Source organism: Lagenorhynchus albirostris, chromosome X (genome assembly GCF_949774975.1).
Source record: "Lagenorhynchus albirostris chromosome X, mLagAlb1.1, whole genome shotgun sequence".
In the NCBI taxonomy this organism is placed as follows: domain Eukaryota; kingdom Metazoa; phylum Chordata; class Mammalia; order Artiodactyla; family Delphinidae; genus Lagenorhynchus; species Lagenorhynchus albirostris.
The window spans coordinates 16,453,994-16,473,983 of NC_083116.1; the positions used below are offsets into that span (position 1 = coordinate 16,453,994).

Genomic DNA, 19,990 nt, shown 5'->3' on the forward strand with positions numbered 1-19,990 from the left:
AGAGCAGCTCTCCAGATTTTCTTCTACTTCATTATATGAAGAGATGTTGCTTTGTAAAATCTTGAATAAATTTGTAAATTTAAAGAAAACATTTTGTCTTGTTATTGAAGATATTTTAATAAAGAGATCTTGAAATGTTTTTTCCAAGAACTGTTTCAGTTATGAGTGAACAGAATATGATTCCTCTGTTGTAACTCTGAGAAATTTACCAGGGCAACAAGGAAAAAATAAAAGGGAAATATATAATCATCAAGCATACTTAACACGTTCTAAGCAGTAAGGGGGCTTAGAGCAGGTTTTTTTTTCTTAACAAGTAGTCAACTTTCAATGAAAACACTTTAGGAAGCAAAGATCCAATGGGAAAAAATGGGTGAAATCTGATAAATAATTTTGAATTATAAAGAAGAAAAAAATCAGACCCCAAAGCTACAATGAGTGTCAAAGACCCCTGGTAGTTAATCAGTTTGGTTCCATCAGTTCTGGAGCTTATTTTAGAGAGCTGTCAATTGGGCTTCATAGTTCAACTGTTTTTGTTTATGTTACTCGGTGCTGTGTCCTTCATGTAGACCTAATAACCCATCATCAGAAGATGTATACTTTATGGTCTTTCCAATAATGAGATGCATCTTCACTACGCAGCCTAGCCATTTAAGAGATGGCTGACTCAAGTTGAGTCCAGATTGAAGCAATAAACCAGTTTACCTTTGGTTCATTCATTTTAGTACAAAAGGTGGCCTGATAAAATGGAGCAAACGTTGTATGTGGAGTTGGACAGGCTGGGTTTGAATCCCAGATCTACTACTTACTGTGATATTGAATAAGTCATTTAGTATCTCTGAGCCTTGGTTTCTCATCTGATGATCAAGGATTTTTGTGCAGATTACAGAAAATGATGTACACGGAAGTGTGTGACACATAATAAACTAGGCTCTAACCAACAGTCCAAATGTAGGCTACAGTACTAGTGACATAAGAAGATTCTCTCAGGTTATGTTTCCTATCATGGTCTGGAATATACATGACAACGCCTATTGTGGAGTCAACAGGCATGGGCTGAAAGGCCAAAGAAATGCTTCAAGGTTACCCCAGGACACATCCTCAGAGAACCAGGTATAAACTGAGTCTCCTGGGAAACGCAACCTGAGCCCACTGAAATGTTGCAATCATCAAAAGTTTGGGTGTGATCAATGGTGAGAAAGAGAATGCACGAGAAAGAGAGAGCGAGAACTAGAGTGAGAGTGAGAGTGTGTGTGTGTGTGTGTGTGGGAGAGAGAGACTCTGTGAACAGTAGCTCTGGCCACTCAACAGGGGAGACACCACCTTGATACTCAGTATGGAAAGATGGACAGGAGGGCACACCTACAATACGTGGGGAACCACAGCTTCAGTGTCTTATGAGTACAAAGAACAAGACAATGACTTATTCTTATCTGAGCAGCTGTAGTAGTGGGTCCCCAGCTGCCTGGCTCCCTGTGCCAAGGGGAAATGAAAAATACTATAATAGCCTCTCTTGTCTCCATTCCCTCTTCCTAGATGAGCTTTTTCCCACTGGAGCACTAGAGCAGGGCTTTCTTCCTCCTTCTGGTATTCTGCCTGCCAAGGCCAGGGGCCAGCCTCACACCGACCTGACTGGAGGGGGGTAGACTGGGCTCTGACCCAAGAAAATTCCCTTTATAGGATCTGTCTTGAGGCCAGAAAGTCCATCATGACAGATTCACTACTTTGGCTTAAGGCTTCATATACTAATGAAATCAAAATATCCTCCCCGCAACTTGTTCTATCTTCCCAAATATATCACACATCATTGATATACATCTTATGAATGAGTTTATCATATCCTCTCCACAGAACACAATTTGAGGGTCAGTAAGTGGAAAAAGCTTAGTGAGAATAATAGCTGGAAGGAGACAGACTAACTTGGTCAATTTCCCCTTGTCAGTTATATAATAATAATAATAACAATAATGGTGACATTTATTGACTATATGTGATCTTGTCTTATCCTCCCAACAACACTATTCATTGACTCCATCCTGCAAAGTGAGAAAACTGAGCTACAGAGACTCACGCAATTTGACCAAGGTCACACAGCTAGTAAGTGGATAACCAAAGTTGGTGCACTTGATCTCTGTGCCATACTGCTTCTTGGAGAGAAGAGCAACTGTGGTGTTTCTGTTTCATACATCTCTTTGAAACCAGACCGCTCACAGTGGACTTAGCTGAATACTATGACCAAAATCTCTTAGGTCTTTTGTTTCGAAAACAAAGATGATGGCAGCCAAAGGTACAGTGGCACCAGCAAAATCTTTTTCCTGCAGTTTGTTATCTGGAACCTCGTGTTTATGTCATGAGAACTTCATTCTCCAGTTTATCTGCAAAGGGTTGGAATGCAGGTAGTTTTCAGAGTAGAACCCCACACAGGACTTTAAAATGCAGTCAGCAGAATGTGACATCCCAGCATTGTAATTCATTGCTGTTAAGAGTTTTCTTTGAAGCCAAATAGAGCTTCCACATTCACATTCCAGAAATGCCCCCACCCCTGCCCCCATGCTTTGCCTGGAAAAATCCTTCTTATCCTTCAAGGCCCAGCTCAAATGTCACCTCCTTTATGAAGTCCTTCCCAGCCCCACAGGCAGAATTAATTGATACTCCTCTGTGTTCCCACAGCACTTTGTATTAGCACTGCTAGTAGAGCCCTTGCCACATTGTTTTAGTTAGTTGTATAAGTAAGGTCCTTGAGGTCAGAGACCCGTCTTATTCATAAATCCTTTTATCCCCATATCCACGGCCTAGCACATACCACATTTCATCAAATCTAAAACTCCATTGATTGTAAGATACACCATTATTTTATGAACCACTAAGAGAGATTTAAAAAAACAAACACTGACAATTATACTATGGCATGCCATCAATTTAAAGATGTGTCCCAAATTCAAGGATGTCTATATATATATATATTTTTTTAAGTTGTGTCTTAGAAGTGATTAACTACAGTAATAACGGCTCAGCAAATGTTTCTAGAACTGGGTTATAAACTCAAGGTGGAGCAGCTATTCCTAGAGCCCATGCTTCTGAATAAGTACAGAATTGGGAGTTGGTAGGGAATGGTGTGCAGTTGCATTGCTGATTTCAAATATTTTACCCAACAGATTAAAGGGATGAGTGGCCTGATGTGCCATTCCTGTTAAAAAAAAAAGCACCTCCACATCGCCCTTTCAATAGACTAGAAGGTGCAGTGATGATATGTTCTGATCTAAATTGGTGGCCACCTAATGCCCACAATCACACGAGTGTGATTACAGAGACGATGAGACAGAATTTGTATCTGCCTTGATTCTGGTTCTTTAAGCCAGTTCAACCCACTGCTGTTCCCATCTGCCCATGAAGATGACAAGTAACTTCTCAGCTTTCTCCCAGCTTGTTGCAGCCCTGCTTTTAAAAATTAAAGCATCAAAAGATGTGATCCTGGGACTTCCCTGGAGGTCCAGTAGTTAAGACTCTGCACTTCCAGTGCAGGGGGCACGGGTTTGATCCCTGGTCGGGGAACTAAGATCCCACAGGCCACATGGCACCCCCCCCCAAAAAAAAAAAAAGATGTGATCCCTTCCCAGCTCCAAACTGTTGGCTCTCCTGATTGTATATTGTCTCCCTGGATAGTGTCTGGATCTAGGCTGTCTAAAGGGCCTTTCCACAGGGAGAGCCTTGCTAGGACTCAGCATCCCAGGCTGTCTCATCAGGAAACTGTGTTTCAGTTCTATCCTAGAAATACAAACGCCCCACCCAAGAGCTGAGCTAAGCCATGCACTTGTCTTTTCTGCACCTCCTAACACCACACTCCTTCCCCGACCCCCAAGCACACATAAGCGTGTGCACACACACACACACATACACTCATGCAAGATAAAGCAAACCAAGTTGTCACCAAAGACTTTCAATGTGTGGTTGGTTAATAGAAATTCTGGAGAAAAAGCTCCTCTTTAAAAATTGAAATGTACTAAGAGGATGGAGCCTAGTAGCTTAATACAATTTGTGAAATATTTTAAACATGTAAACTGCTCTGCACACTAGCATTCAGGGGCTGAGGGTCTTTCTGGGGCAAGGACCAAGGGGTCATCTTTAAGGGGGTGATGAGGAAGAGAGTTAAACAGGGCAAAGAGTTCCTAGTCTGCTTTTGTGCCTAGATCCTGGGTGGGAAGCAGTGACCATCAGAAACCAGAAAGTCACCTTCCTCTCTGAGCGGGCTGCCAGCTCCTGGAAGTTATCAGAACTAAAGTCAGAAAGCTCCAAAGATTATTATTTTCGAATTTAGTCCAGTTGTCCCAGGGCAGGCAAGCCCTGCTCAGCTCCAGGTCAGCCTAGTTTGTCTCCATTCAGGGCCTTCCCCGACCTCAGTGAGTAAAAAGGAAACAAGAGAAAGGAGAAGAAATAACCTCAGTTACTCCCTCTCCTGATTTATTATTGACACGGTATTTGGAGATGTTCAAACTATAAACAAGAGCCTTTGTATATTTCCTTTGAAAGGAGAAGGTCTGTAAAGCAGACCCCCTGAAGTATCAGAGCTGAACGTCTCCAGTGCCATAGGGGCTTTACTTCCTCACAGGTAGTTACACTTGTGATTAAAATCACTGTGGTGAAGTCACAGAACGTTAGAACTGAACAGAATCTGGATGATAGATCTACTCCTTCATTTTACAGATGAGGACTTTCAGGCCTAGAAGGTTAAATAGCTAGTTAATAACAAAGCAGGTCCTAGAACCCAAGTGTCTAGACTCCCAGGCTGGGGATTTCCCATCAGGGAAAATACCTGAACCCTTAACAATCGTATCCCACCTTCACAGTCTGTAATTACATGTGGTTCATTGGACTTAAAAATACCATGCAAATAGAACTACAATTACAAAAAATCTTGATTGATACAAACAAATGCACAGAATCAACTGGCCGATAGTTTCCACAAAGGCCTGAGGCAGTACATGTTTGTTCTTTTAAAGTAAAAAAGAAAGGCTCTTAACACGGCTGGATTCCTGTATAAATCAAGCGACCTCACTAACAGCTTACCTAGATGACATCCAACACCTTTCACCCAAGTCTCGGCCAGCTGATGACGTAAACTGGGCAGGAAACATAAATTTTCCCCTGGTAGAATTTTGGAAGACCTATGTCAACAACGCCCCTTGCTGGTCAACGTAAGAAAAGGCAAAAGCTACTGCTGTCAAAATCAGGGCTGTAGCCAAGGTCACAGCCGTGTCTCTAAGCCATCTTCTGGTCTATGGGCACCGTGGCCAGGTCAAGGGAGAAAGCATGGAGAAAACAGCAGGAGGGTGGAAAAACCTGCATTTGGGGGGGAGACATTTATGTATGCCTAATTAAGGATAGATCTCAGGGAAAGCAGATATATTTTTAGTATCCCACTGAGTCTGAACAGACTGCTTTAAGACCCATACCCACATGTTATGCTTACACAAATAAATGAGATTTTTATTGTTAGTATGAATGAACACAGATGGAAGAATATTCACGTGTCAAGGACACATTGCTCACAAGATCACAAAACGTCTGTTGATCCGTATTCATCAATGATTTGGTGAATCACTACATGTCTTTGAGTAATATATATATATATATATATATATATATGTAAAGAGATTTCTAAACCTTCATTTCTATTTGGACTCTGGCAATAAATTCATTAGAAAGAGAAAGCAGAAGCTTTGAAGTTAGCATCTATACCTTTCACAGATATCTTGATTCACCAAACATGAAAATCACATCCCATCAGACATGTTTTAAGTTGTACACAAAGAAAGCACAAGAAACACTGATTTGGCTCAATCATTTGCCTAATGAAAGGCTTTTTAAATTTTTTTATTTAAAAAAAAATCCCCCATAAAGCTGTCAGGGGTACCTGATGACGTTACAGAAGCAAAGTGTTTTCTAAGCAGCTCCAGGGCTCTGTTGTTTCTTGCTCGTATGGTCTTCTCCACTCTCAGTTCGTTCTTGATGGCACTGAGCTCCCCGTGTATCTTCTCCATTTCTAATTCATAATACAGTTTCACTTCTTCCTTTAGTAGTGCATTTCCACCCTCAGTTTGCTGCTTTAACTTCCTAACGGCTTCTTTTAAATCCTTGTTCTCAAGGCTCAACTTGTGGATGACCTCTTTGGCTTGCTGGAGCTCTTCTGTTAAGTTTTTAACATTTGTTGCTTTTTCAGAGAGGTCATTTCTTAAAGCTTGAAGTTCCCAGTCTTTCTTGGAAGTTTCCATCCCTGCTTCTTGAAAATTTAGGGGTTTTGAGGAGACTTCTTTTTTGCAGTTCAAAAGTTCTTTTTCCGCATTTTCGAATTCCTCTTCTATTTTTCTGCATTGCATGTTAAGCGCTTCCAGCTCTTCGTTCAAAAGATTCAGGCGAAGTTTTGGAGACAGTTCTTCGGTGAATTTCTTCTTCTTGTCTTTTCGTGGTGGAGCTGATAATTCCTCTGTACCCCAGCTAAGAGGCTCTTCTGCACCATTAAAGCTTTCTTCAGCTGCAATGTCTAAATTAGATGATTCACAGGAGGCAGAATTTGTGTCTGCCTCATTCTTTGAAATGTTGATCTTTCTCTCTCTTAAATTTGGTTCTTGTTCATTTTCATTTGGTTGAGAAATAACTTCTTTCCTTTTAAATTTATTTTCTTCTTGAAACTTTCTACTAGACAAATTAAAAATCCCTTCCATTCTCTTGGCCTTACCTAAAGTCATTTGTTCAGAAGAGGATTCAAGCTGAGAAGCCTCATCTAGAATATCCTGTGCACTATAAAAAGGAGCAAACATGTTCTCCTTCCAGTGTTTTCTTCTAGCATCCATTTCTTCAGGCACCTCTTCCAATTCCTGAAAAACAAAATTTAAAATCAAGGCACATATTTACACTGGCAGCCGGGGTAGTGGAAAGAACTAAGAATCCTGGCTCAGGGGTGAAAGAACCTAAATATTTGAGGGCTGGCACTCCCTCTAACTCACTGAGTGACTTGGGCCTCAGTTCCCTCATTTATAAATGGAAAGGGCTAAACTAGCTAAGTTCTACAGACCTTTCCAGCTTTAGAATTCTCTGATCCTATGAAATAGAACCAATAAATGGACACACTTGGCTATTTATTGTAGAGAAAATAATTCTATGAGAAAGCAGCATGAAAACAACTGCTTTAAAACAGTAAAAGTGATTTTAAATTAATAGGTTAATATTGATAAGTTAAATCTGTGCTTCCAATGTGCCTGGTTTTTTTTTTCTAGTTCTTTTCGGTGGGACTACTGTTTATTCATTCTTTAAAGTGACTAAAACATCAGTGCTTAATGCAATGTGAGCTGCTTTGGGTAAAGTATACCATGCAGACTTCCTTATGACTAACGCTGCCAAACGCCCTTCTGTCTTGACCTGTAAATTCCTGCTATTCCAGCCTTGGGCTTTGCTTTTAGGCAAGACTCTGCCAAGCGTACAGAATTCTATCCGTTTTGACAGCAATTTCATGATGAGAACCGAATGTCAACAATTGAAAATATTAATGCCACCAAATGGGTTTTTCTCGAGATACTGATTCCAAATATAGCTTTTAGGTGAAAACTTAGCATACTAAATCACAGCTAACTTTCTAAATTTACAAAAATTAGAGGATACTTATTTTGTTTCAAGGAGTCTTTCCTATTCAAAGACAGTCCATAACATAGAGCTTTCCTAAAACACAGAAACGTTTGATCAGTAACTACTTTTGAGAGAAGGGAGAAAGAAGGACCCAAGCAACATGCTGAAGGGCCACTGGCATCTGAAGCCACCAAACTGGCAACTGCAGTTACCGCCAAAGGGTGGGAAGAAGGAGGGGGTCACTTTATTCATCTTATACATTAATTTGCTGCAATATAGTTGGAAGATTACCACCGAGAAAAATCAAAGTATGCCTGCATCTATTTTTCCCGTGAACACAAATGTAATTTTATCTTGGTAACAAAAAATGGCAGTTGTGTTTATTTTTTAATTAATATTTTCTTTAATGTTATTAAAGATTATAAATGTAATATTATATTAATATATTATAATATTTAATAGTTGTAATATTTCATATTATATAAAGATGCTAATAGTAGTGCATGTTATCTGTAGAATTTTGGCAAATACAGAAAATCACACGTACAAGAAAAAACCAAAAGAAATCTTCCTCATAATCCTGTGGCCCTGAGATAACCACTTTTTAATATATTATTTCTTGATAATTTTCTTTTTAACGAGTATAGTTTAAATTCTAACAAATTGTTCTTACTACAGACAATGAGAGAATAAACTCGATACCTACATGCCTGACACCTTCCCCCCAAAAGCAGAGGGAAGGGACTCACTCTATACCCAAGGATACATCTCCACTGACAACTATTTGGCTTTGAGGAAAGGAAAAGGTACAAATATGCAGTGAAGGTGTTAAAATGATTGGTTCAAAAGCCATAACCCAAGCTTTAAGTTTAGTCAATCAGACCACAGTAGTAAGCCAAGACTTGAAATTCATGGTATGTATTTGCCATTGGAGCATCCTCTCCTTTCTCCTGAAATAGTCCGTTCTGACTTTATTATTCTGTTAGTCACCATCCAGAAGCATCGATGATCTATCTGTCCTTAAAGAGGAAGATGACCATAATCCCATTTGCTCTCCTCTCTAGAAATATGAATGCAAATGCTGGGAATTATTACAGGGATCATAAAGGAAAGGAACAGAGGAAAGAGAAAAGATGGCAATACTAATTGCCAGTCACATTTTTATTTATTTATTTATTTTATTTATTTTTGGCTGCGTTGGGTCTTCGTTGCTGTGCACGGGCTTTCTCTAGTTGTGGTGAGCAGGGGCTACTCTTCGTTGTGGTGCGCGGGCTTCTCATTGCGGTGGCTCTTTTGCTGTGGAGCACAGGCTCTGGGCACGCGGGCTTCAGTAGTTGTGGCACGCGGGCTCAGTAGTTATGGCTCACGGGCTCTAGAGCGCAGGCTCAGTAGTTGTGGTGCACAGGCTTAGTTGCTCTGCGGTATGTGGGATCATCCCGGACCAGGGTTCGAACCCGTGTCCCCTGAATTGGCAGGCGGATTCTTAAGCACTGCACCACCAGGGAAGCCCAGTCACATGTTTTAGCAGTCAAATTTTTACCAGACAACTCTGTAAAAGTTTTAAAATGCTTCTAATCAGATAGCAATGGGAGAGAGATTACTATTCTTCCTACCTAATTCTGGATGAAAGCATTGGTGAGATTGATCAGGAAAGCGGTATGCAGAGGGGCAAGGTGAGACCACTTTATACATGAAGCTAGCAATAATGACAAATCTGAGATAGAGGTCTGGGTATAGAGAAAGGTTAAAATAGAAAGCTCTTTTCATTAATGATTTTGCACCTTGAAAAAGTGACTTCTATCTCCAACCCTCCCATAAATCTCTGGCTAAAAACATATATATATATTTTTTTCCAGCATCACCACCTTTCTTTCCTGGGCCTCTGTATAATTTCCTGATACAGCCCATACTTTTCACAGAACTGGGAAGAGTCCATTTATTTTATAACTGAGGCTCAGAGAAGTTAAGTGACTTGTCCAAGTCCACACAGCCTATAGTGGTAAAACTGAGACCCTGTCTCCCAGATCAGTGCCTATTCCAAAATTCCTCTTTATTCTTCTGTTAGGTTTCATTCCACAAATTGAAAGAAAACAACCCACTATTTTCAGAGCTTAGGTATTTTTAAAGGGCCACAAAAGGAGAGAGGAAAAATGAAGGGGGGAGGGTAAGGAGACTTGCATGTCACATATCAAAGGCCAGAAAGAGAAAGGTCTGAAAAGCCTTTTGGAATTTCCCTCCCATAGCTTACACAGGGCAGGGTCAAGGGGTCTCTGAGCTGCTTCTTTCTTTCTCTCTCCCTCTCTTTCTCTCTCTCCTTTCCTCCCCTTTCCCTTTCCCCCTTCCCTCCTTCCTTTCTTTCTTTTTTTTTTTCTCTTTCATTGGCAAGATATCCTTTAAGGGCTTGTTCCCAAATCTAGTCACAGAGTATGGCAAAGCCCAGAGTGCGGGTAAAAGGTGCCAGGCTCATTTTCTCTTCACAGATTGCGTTGTTTGTTTTTTACGCAGAACAAGTATGACATTAGTATTCTCTGGCAAAGGCAAGAAATATGCTTTAAGACAATGATACTCCTTCCTCTACCCTGGCGTGGCAGCCATTTTGCTTTCAATAAACTTGATTAGGTAATTTGTCGCAGCATAAGGCAAATCAAACCAGAGCCATTATTGAAAGTATAAGCATGCCTTTTTAGTGGGTCATTTATTATTACAAGTGCCTACCCAACGCTATATTGGATGTTGAAGGACTGAAGGGTAGGTGAAGGAGGTCCAAGAGAAATGAAAAATTTAAAGAAACGAAAACACAGGAAAACAATATAAAGTCATATAACAAAAACAACATTAGTGGTCCTCTAAGCCAGTGATCCCCCAGAAGTCCTTGGGACTGCACTGTTAAGGCATGGTTGTCCATTATACGGCTACATCTGTTCATTTGTCTCTGACATGAACTGATAATGGACACCTGACGGTTCTAGTTAGTGTCTCCCTGAAAACATCACCATTCATCCTCTGGTGACTTACTTCTGCAGTGGCAAACTAGTAGGGCATTTTGGTGGAGTAAGGAAATTTCTTGACTCATGGAAATGGTTTCTACTCACCTAAAGAATTTGGGAACCACTGACAAACTGAAAATGGATTTATAATGTAATATCATATAATGTAATTGTTGAAAGCTAAGCAAAGAGTGATCACTTATTATGGATCTTTAGGTAAACTGTTTCATAAAAATCTTGGGTGAATGCATATATGTCTTCAAAAAGTTCCAGAAAGTAATACACTGTTTATTGTGAAAGGAGAAACCCACAAAACCATCCAGTTTTCATCTTCAAGGTGTGGGGCCCTGGGAAATATGCTCATATTAAGATGGATAAGTGATCAAATATGTGAAATCTAATTATTTATGTTCTAAAATATTTATACTTTAAACCACATGCTTTAGGGAAATTTGATGACATAAAAATCAAAGATCTCTTTTCTTTCTTGCCTTATCTCATTTACATTAGATTTGATTTCAAAATTTCAGGACCATCTCTTTTGCATAAAACTTGATCTGTCTGCAAAATGCAATTATTCTTCCAAGCAGGGGTAGGCAGGGACTGGGAAACCTCCAGAGGCTTTTTCCCACCTCACAAGAGTGCTTCATCCCAAACTTTGTAAATTGGGAGTGATGTTTAGCAAAGGTCGTCTCCAACCTGTGATGGGGCAGTAAGGGGAAGACAAAAGGCCCTTCTTAGCCCAGGCAACGTTTTCCCATTATTCTTGGATGGTTTGGTTCTCTCAACCCTCAGAAAAACTGCTTGGCCAAGACAGGAAAAAAAACGTCTGTTTCAAAGAAAGTCACTGGCCTTGCTTCTTTGCTCAATTGTCCAATCTGTTCTCACATAAAAGCAGTAGTTCTCAACTTATTTTTCTGCTTCCACTGTTCCCAGGCACAAAACACAGCCATCATTATCCCCTCTCCTTGCTCCAGAAGATGCTGACCTGCTCCCTTTAAGGGAGCTTCTCCATTCCCCAGCCTTTCCAAAATCATTGGTTTACAGAAACTATTAAATACAAAAATGAGGACTGCCCAAAGCTGTCTGAAGGAAGGTGGGTAAACATGTTCTACCATGCAAAATTGTGGGGAAGGAAAAGAAAGTTCTTGGGAAAGGAATTAAGTGTGGACTACGGTAAAAAAAAAAAAAAAAAGACTGAAGGAGTCAGATATCTTGGCTCCCACACTTTAGAACTATGTGAAAACTTACCTTTTGTGAACCTCAGTTTCTTCAGATGTAATATAGGGACAATATACCTATTTCCAGGTGGTCAGGAGAAATTATTGAAAATGAAAATGGAAGCAATTTTAAAGTATACTATACACCATGGGTTTTGTTCTTTTTTAGATTTTCCTTACCCTCCCTCGGAACATAAACCAGTCAAACAACCCAACCCTTCTCCAAAGATATGTGCTTCAAAGTTGCCAGCCTGAAGTCATCAGACCTCAGAAAAAGTCAGTTTGAAAAAAAAAAAGGAAGTACTATTAAGGTAAGTAGGAGGGAACCTAAACTTGAATCTTACATTAATTCGACCTGCATCTTCATGGAAGAATTAGCCCTAAATCCTGTAAACTGTTGACGTCTGCAAATTTCCAAAGCTAAATTGATTCTAAGCAGAAGAGTTGTAGTCTTTTCTACATCCGAAGAGATTTGCATTTTTTATCACCAATTGCTTTACCATGAACTTTCCAAATGTCCCAGTGTTTTTCAGAGCCACCAATAATATCTTAGAAATATTACAACTGGGGTATCAGTTTGAAGATTATCAAGGATGACTCCGCACTCTGAGTTTTTCTTGTGCTTCTGCAGCATTTCACACATAGTTTCATTTTACCAATACGCTGTGATCTCCTGGCATCTTATTCATGGTTGTATCCCTGCTGTTGCCTGACACATAGTGGCCCTCAATAAATATTTGTTGAATGAATGACCCTTAATATTCTTCCTGAAAATCCTACAGTGTTTTGATTCTAATTGAGTTTCTGTAAGTACTTATAACTTCTCTTTTGGCTTATAAGGTTTTGGGGGGTGACATTTTAGGGAAAGGGCTTTTATTTTTCCCTTAAAGTTTATTTGGCTTACCTAAAGTCTTCAGGACACTTTTCTTTTGTATTTTCACGAGGCTTTTTTGATAGTGTACTGACAGTGCAGACTAATGGTCTAGTTAAAAGATTGAAGATTTACACTGGGTGAGGCTCTGTGCTTCTAAACCTCCATAACCAGCTATCAGCCAGCAAAACGGTACTTACAATTCCTGACGTCCAAGGTCTTCTATCTGATGCCACTGTCCTCCTTCTCCAGATTGAACTGAAAAAGAAAATATATTACATATAAAATATATTTTATATATTTTGGTTAATATATAATTAACCAAAATGCCCAAATCTGTGTTCATATGAGATGTAGCTTAAAATTACAAGTGATAGCCTTAACGTTGTTCAGCTTACCTCAAATGCGATGTCAGGCCAAGAGCCGCGTTAGCAGAGATTGGAGCCGAGGCATTGCCTCCCTCCCCGAGTCTAGTTATTTTGAAAAATCATTAACAAGGGACGTGATCCCGGTTTTTGCCTTAATCTTTCATGGTCCTCACATAGGAGCCAAGCGGACAAATTGTCTTCTCTATTGTTTGGCCGATATTGAGAGTGAAGCAAAGTACCATTGAAAACCGGGCCCTGTGCACGGTTCTTACCCCCAATTCTTTATTATTAGTGTGGAATAATTCCTTCTAGGAGAAAAGATACGAAGTCGCCTTAATTCCAAAAGGCCAAGTACTTTATTAGCATGGAAGTCACTTTCTTGCTATAAAGCTGCATCTAAGCAGGCATAGTTTGGGGGTTTTCTCTGTAAATGGTTAACTAAACTCCTGCCACCGCTGCTTCCAGTGGAGACGAGGTGGCTAGGGTCAGGGTGCTGCCCGGGCCGCCACCGCAGGTGACACCTCCCACCTCTCCAGTCCCTACCCTCTGCTGGCGGGCCGTGAGGAAGAGGGCAGGGGCGAGGCCTGACCCCACTCCTCCTTCCACACCCCGAGTCCCACACCCTGGCCCCTTCCCTCCCAAACGCCCGCCAGTTCCCGGCCGGGACCCTAAAGGGTGAAGAAACCCGCAGTGGGCATCGAGGCGGGGAGCGCGCTGCCTCCGCCCGGGTCACCCAGGGAGGGCGAGGGGCTAGCCTGGGGAGCCCCGGCCGGGCCGGGCGCAGACATACCTGGCGGCGTGGGTGGGGTCCGGTGGGCCCTGGCCCCTCTTCCCTGAAGACGACCACCAGCGGCGGGCGGCTGCCCTCGGTTCGGCGCTGGCCAACGCTACCCCTCCGGACCGGCCCCGGGCAGAACCTCTGCAGTGCAGGGCCAGCGCGGGCCGTGCCGTTGCCTGGCAACCGGCCAGCCCGATTTAAAGGGACCCGCGCGCCGCTGCCCAGAGCGCCGGGCCGGGCGCTGCCTGGCGATCGTCACAGCCCGCGCGAGCACTGAGCATGCCCGGTGGGGCGGGCGCCGCGGCGGCTTCTGCCTGCACGAAAGCCGAGCTCGAAGATCAAGAGAGCTGAGTCAGGGCGGGAAGGGTCGAGAAACTGCGAGGCAGCCCCACCCATGGTGGGCTTATTACGGAGGGTCTGGGTGACTCACAATCCACCTGGACACTGCGATTGTGGGGGAGGAGGGAGTGACACAGGGCTAATCCATAGGCCTGCAGTTTAGTAACGTGACATGGAGGACGGTTAGCTCCGGAAGGTAGCCTGGATTTGGTTCAGGGTCCTTGACAACATGGGAATTGCACCCCGCCCCCCGCCCGTCCGCACAATGGTCTGGCCAGAATTTCTGCCTCTGATCGACTTTCTAAGGGCGTGTGTCAGGAGAGCATGTCCCCCGCTCGTGCCCCTATGGGAGACTGGGCTTGTACCCCGGGTAGCCCACGGTTTCCTCATGTATCACTCAGGAATTTCTCTAAACCACTCTTGCACCTATTTGACTTTAAAACCTACTGCAGGCAACTAGTCCTACACTACCGGCAGTGTAAAGTGGTTTCCTTTGATCAGTCCCCAAATTACTCTGTTCCAGCTTCAAAGGTTGCTCACAACTTCCAGGATTTGGTTGGGGGTACAAAGCCACGTCCTTCATTTCAGTCCTTCCTACTATTTTGTTAAATAAATAAGCGACCTTCTCAGACTTTGATTAGCCTGGTTTCCCAATGATTATTCTTCCATCATCAAATTGGCCACGCACACTGACAACACACCTTGGCTATAGTCTAACAGGGACCCAGCCTGGGCTTGACCTAAAGATGGCCCTCACAAAGATTGTAGGGCCTGAAACAGAGAGGGTCTGGAGTGTCCAAAATAGTAATCATAGTGACTTTTAGGAAAGCTGGTATTTTCTAGGAAGCATGAAGGTGAAAGGAAACACTGGCTCTGGAATCTCAGGTGAAAGGAGGTTTATGCACATCTAAAAAGCGGCAGTCTAATTTTTCAAGACCTAGCAAGGGAGTGACTTAGAAACAAGAGCAGGATACATTTCAAAACTTCAAAACTTCTTGGGAACCGGATCTAACAGGTGTTTGGTGGCTGGCAAGGTTGCATTCAGGTGCCTGGAGGCCTGGTTCTCAGTCTCCTTTTCCTCCTTAGAGAACCAGTGTCAACAAAGATTGGAGGAAGGAAGAGGCCTAATGTCAACATGGATTTTGTTATGGACCCCATCAGAATTAGTCTGTGGGATTCTGACAAAACTACTTTCCTCGACATTAAGTCTCTAAATTGCCTTGCATTTATCATGTCTATTTTAATTCTTTTAAAAGGGTTACACTAATTTTTGCTTGATGTAAGATGCCTTATTAATGTAATAAAGGAATCTTTCCTAATTGCTCTGTGCCTCAGTTTCCCTGTTTGTACAATAGGAGTAATAATTGAACCTAACTCATAGGAATGTTGTGAGGATTGAGTGAGTTAATATTTTTAAAACCCTTAGAGTAGGGACTTCCCTGGTGGCGCAGTGGTTAAGAATCCACCTGCCAATGCAGGGGACATGGGTTCGAGCCCTGGTCCTGGAACATCCCGTATGCCACGGAGCAACTAAGCCCGGGCGCTATAAGTACTGAGCCTGTGCTCTATAGCCGGGAGCCACAACTACTGAGACAGTGTGCCACAACTACTGAAGCCCGTGCACTCTATGGCCCATGCTCCGCAACGAGAGAAGCCACCACGATGAGAAGGCCGCACACCGCAACGAAGAGTAGCCCCTGCTCGCCGCAACTAGGGAAAGCCCGCACGCAGCAACGAAGACCCAACGCAGCCCAAACAAGCAAACAAAAAACCTTAGAGTAATGCCTGACACATAGCAAACCCTATATAAATGTTTCTATTACCGTTAGTGTTAGTATTACCTTGTCTTATACATTCATTAACCCTCCTAAAATATAAATATAAACACACTGATGGAGGGTAATGCCACAGAGGTCCAGTGGTTAGGACTCTGCGCTTCCACTGTGGGGGGCCCAGGTTCAATCCTAGGTTGGGGGACGAAGTTCCCACAGCCAAAAAGAAAAGCAAAAACGCACTGATGGTGACAACTCAGGTGATGGTGATAATTGTGCTCTGGGAAGTGGAGTCCAAGGTCTTGAGATTTAGAATTCCAAAGCTTTATTTTCGGTAGAGTCCCAGACTCCCATCAGGCAAGCCCACTCCACTTCCACATCCCTGAAAAAATGCACAAAGGGTTACTTTGGTCTTGCATAATAAATTACATTCTATTTTTAAATATGGTGGGTCACTCCTTCATGTACTCAAGTATCAAATAGCAGAGAGTAAACAACAGTGAGGACAGAGAGTTTTGTTATTCCAAGCTACTGCACACTTGGAGATAGGTTTTCAAAAATGGAAGACAGAAAACAGTTTACTACCCTCTGGGACCTTTATCAATACCAAAGCAACAAGGCACTTGATAATAATAGAATCATACGCTCATACAATGGAACCCAAGCTTCTTGTTTTACCAAGTAGGATATTGAGACCCAGGCAAGTAATGTGATTTACCCTTTGATCACACAGCAAAATAAGCTTCTTTTTGATTTCCCTGGCAAACGATCCCTGCTTGAGTAGCCTCAAGCCTGGGATATTTGGGACAATGAGAAAATACACATTTATAGGTATATGTGTCATGTTGATAAATATTTTTTCTATAAATTTATTTATTTTTGGCTGTGTTGGGTCTTTGTTGCTGTGTGCCGGCTTTCTCCAGTTGCAGCAAGCAGGGGCTACTCTTCATCGCGGTGCACGGGCTTCTCATTGCGGTGGCTTCTCTTGTTGTGGAGCATGGGCTCTAGGCACGCAGGCTTCAGTAGTCGTGGCACGTGGGCTCAGTAGTTGTGGCTCGCAGGCTCAGTAGTTGTGGTGCGTGGGCTTCAGTAGTTGTGGCTCACGGGCTCTAGAGCAAGGCTCAGTAGTTGTGGCGCACGGGCTTAGTTGCTCCGCAGCATGTGGAATCTTCCTGGACCAGGGCTTGAACCCGTGCCCCCTGCATTGGCAGGCAGATTCTTAACAACTGCACCACCAGGGAAGCCCTCATGTTGATAAATATTTAAATTATTCATGCAGATAATAATAACTAACATTTCTCACACTTCACATCCTGTACATCAGAATATTCTGTTGGCTGTACCTTCATAATGTATTCAGAATCTGATGGCTTCTCACTGTCTCTACTATCACCACTCTGATCCTGGCCCCTGTCATCTCTTGACTGGACTATGAAAACTAGCCTCTAACTGCTTCTACCCTTCTACCATGGGCCCTATATTAGTTTCCTAGGGCTGCTGTATCAAAGTATCACAAACCAGGGGTGGGGGCTTAAAACAACAGACACTTATTCTCTCACAGTTCTAGAAGCTAGAAGTCTGAAATCAAGGTGTCGTCAGGGTTGATTCCTTCTGGAGCCTCTGAGGGACAATCTGTCTCTCCTAACTTCTGGGGGTTGCCAGCAATCTGTGGCCTTCCCTGGCTTGTAGACACATCACTCCAATCTCTGCCTCTGTCTTCTCATGGTGTTCTCCCTATGTGACTGTGTGTCTTCACAGAGCTATTTTCCCTCTGTGGGTGTCTGTGCCCAAATTCCCCTCCTCTTATAAGGACATTTGTTACTGGATTTAGGGCCCACTTTAATCTAATATGACCTCATCTTAACTTGATTACATCTGCAAAAACCCTATTTCTAACAAGAGCACATTCATAGGTACAGGGGCGGGTAAGGACTTGAGCGTATCTTTTGGGGGGGACACAATTCAACCCACAACCCCCCACCATCTATTCTCCACACAGATCCAGAGAGACTGTTATAAACTATTAAGTCAGACCATGTTACCAATCTGCTCAAAAGCCTTACAAAGGCTCTCAATTTGACTTGCAGTAAAAAACAAAATCCTTATAACAGCCTACAAGGCCCCACAGGATTTGCATGGAGAATCCCTGTACCCTCTTTTTCACCCCTCCCCATACAATACCCCTTTGAACTCCTCTCCTGCCACCTTGTCCCTTGATGACTCTACTCCATCAGTACTGGCTGCCTTGCTGTTCCTAGAACACCCAGGCACCCTCCTACCATAAGGGACTTAGCTACCTGTTCCCTCTCCTTGAATGCTCTTTGAAAGGTACATGATATCCACATATCTTAATTCCTTACCTTCCTCAAGTCTTTGTTCAAATCTTAGCTTCTCTGTGAGGCCTACCCCTACCCTTCTATTTAATCTTGTCAACTTTCAACCTCTCCAGCATTCCCACTGCTCCTTATCCTTACTCTACTTTTTAAAAACATAGCACTTATCATTTTCAAAAATACTATACTATGTTGTTTTTCTTCTGTTCTCTCCATCCACCCTCCTTCCAGGCTGCACTACACTATAAGCTCCAAGAGGGCAGGGATCTTTGATTGTTCACTGATATATCCTAAGCACCAAATAAAGTGCCTGGCACATGGTAGGCACTGAACAAATATTTGTTCAATAGATGAATGAATGAATGGAGCTCATACCTTGTTCCAGGAGTGATTCCTTTAACTTTCATAAAGTATTATTATGACCTATATTTTTGGATGAGAAAACTGAGCCACAAAAAGATTAAGTAACTTGCCTAAGGTCCCACGGTTAGGGAGTAGCAGAGCTGGGGTTTGAACTCAGGCAGGTGTGGTTTTCAACAACTATGCAGCACTGACATATAAAGGGCATCTGACCACAAGTGCCTGGGAGACCCTATATCTCGTGTTCTGACATTCACATTTTGCAATAGCAGGTGATGAACAGTAGCTGTTTCAAACCATTGACGTATCATATGTTGCTGAGATATGGAGTTTGATGTTGTTTGTACATTGCACTGCACAAGTTCTGGAGACTTGTTATCTGGGTTCAAATACCAGCTCCACCACTTAGCTGTTATGGGTCTTTGAACAAATTGCTTAACTTCTCTGTATCCCAGATTCTTTACTGGTAAATGGGGAGTAGTTATAGTACCTACTTCACAGTGTGGCTTTGAGGATAAATTAGTTAATATATGTAAAGCAATTATAACTGTGTTTGGTAAATAGAAATCACTCAACAAGTTTTACCCATTGGTGGTAGTAGTCCTGTATAATAAAAGTATCAAATTTTGATCCAGTCTTGCCTGTAATATAGAAGTCATTATACAGGCAAAACTTATTGCTAGTGTTAGAAGTTAGAATAATAGTTATCTTAGCGGAGATAGTGACCAAGAGAGGGCACCAGGCAGGCTTCTGGGGTTTGGGTAATGTTCTATTTCTTGATCTGGGCACTGGTTATATTGATGCTTTTACATGTAAAAATCATGGATTGTACACTTAAGATGTGCAAATTTTTTATGTTTGTGTACCTCAATAAAATTTTGATTCAAAAGCAACTGAATCCAGCCTTATATGACTTTCTTCTAATTTCTCTGTTCTTTTTCTTAAATTTCCCCCAACTCCCATTTATTCAAGCAATGATTGCTGAGTACCTCAACATGCCCGGAATTGGGCTAAATGCTAGAAGCATTCAGGGACACAAATGTGATAAATGCCGTGATGGTAATATTTATAAAATAAGGATGGGCTCAGATGAAAAAGTGGTCAATCAGATGGGGAAGGGGTTTGAGTCAAGGAAGTCTTAAGTTCCTCAGAAGTTGAACCTCTAAGGTGGGTCTTGAAAGATAAATAGTAGTTCTCCATGCAGACCAAGGAGGTAAAAGCCAAGGAAATGGCATGTGCAAAGGCACAGAAACACAAAACAGCATGACAGGTTAGAAAACTTAAGATAATTCAGATTTACTAGAATTTACTGTGCAAGGCAATAGGTGGGAGGAGCTGGAGTGAAAAT

At 42.2% G+C, this 19,990-nt stretch overlaps 1 protein-coding gene across 1 annotated transcript; it reads right to left on the reverse strand.

Annotated features, from left to right (window-relative positions):
* Window positions 1–5,833: 5,833 nt before the first annotated feature.
* On the reverse strand, window positions 5,834–14,090 carry CCDC160 (coiled-coil domain containing 160). The gene is made up of 3 exons (XM_060137689.1): window positions 13,851–14,090; window positions 12,893–12,950; window positions 5,834–6,869 (listed from the first exon to the last, which is right to left on the reverse strand). The coding sequence occupies exon 3, from the start codon at window positions 6,843–6,845 to the stop codon at window positions 5,859–5,861; it is 987 nt and encodes a 328-aa protein (XP_059993672.1). The 5' UTR covers window positions 6,846–6,869; window positions 12,893–12,950; window positions 13,851–14,090; the 3' UTR covers window positions 5,834–5,858.
* Between the last annotated feature and the right edge of the window lie 5,900 nt (window positions 14,091–19,990).

Bases quoted from the DNA above. Each gene is read 5' to 3' on its own strand.
- CCDC160 (XM_060137689.1), bottom strand. From the start codon at position 6,845: ATGGATGCTAGAAGAAAACACTGGAAGGAGAACATGTTTGCTCCTTTT.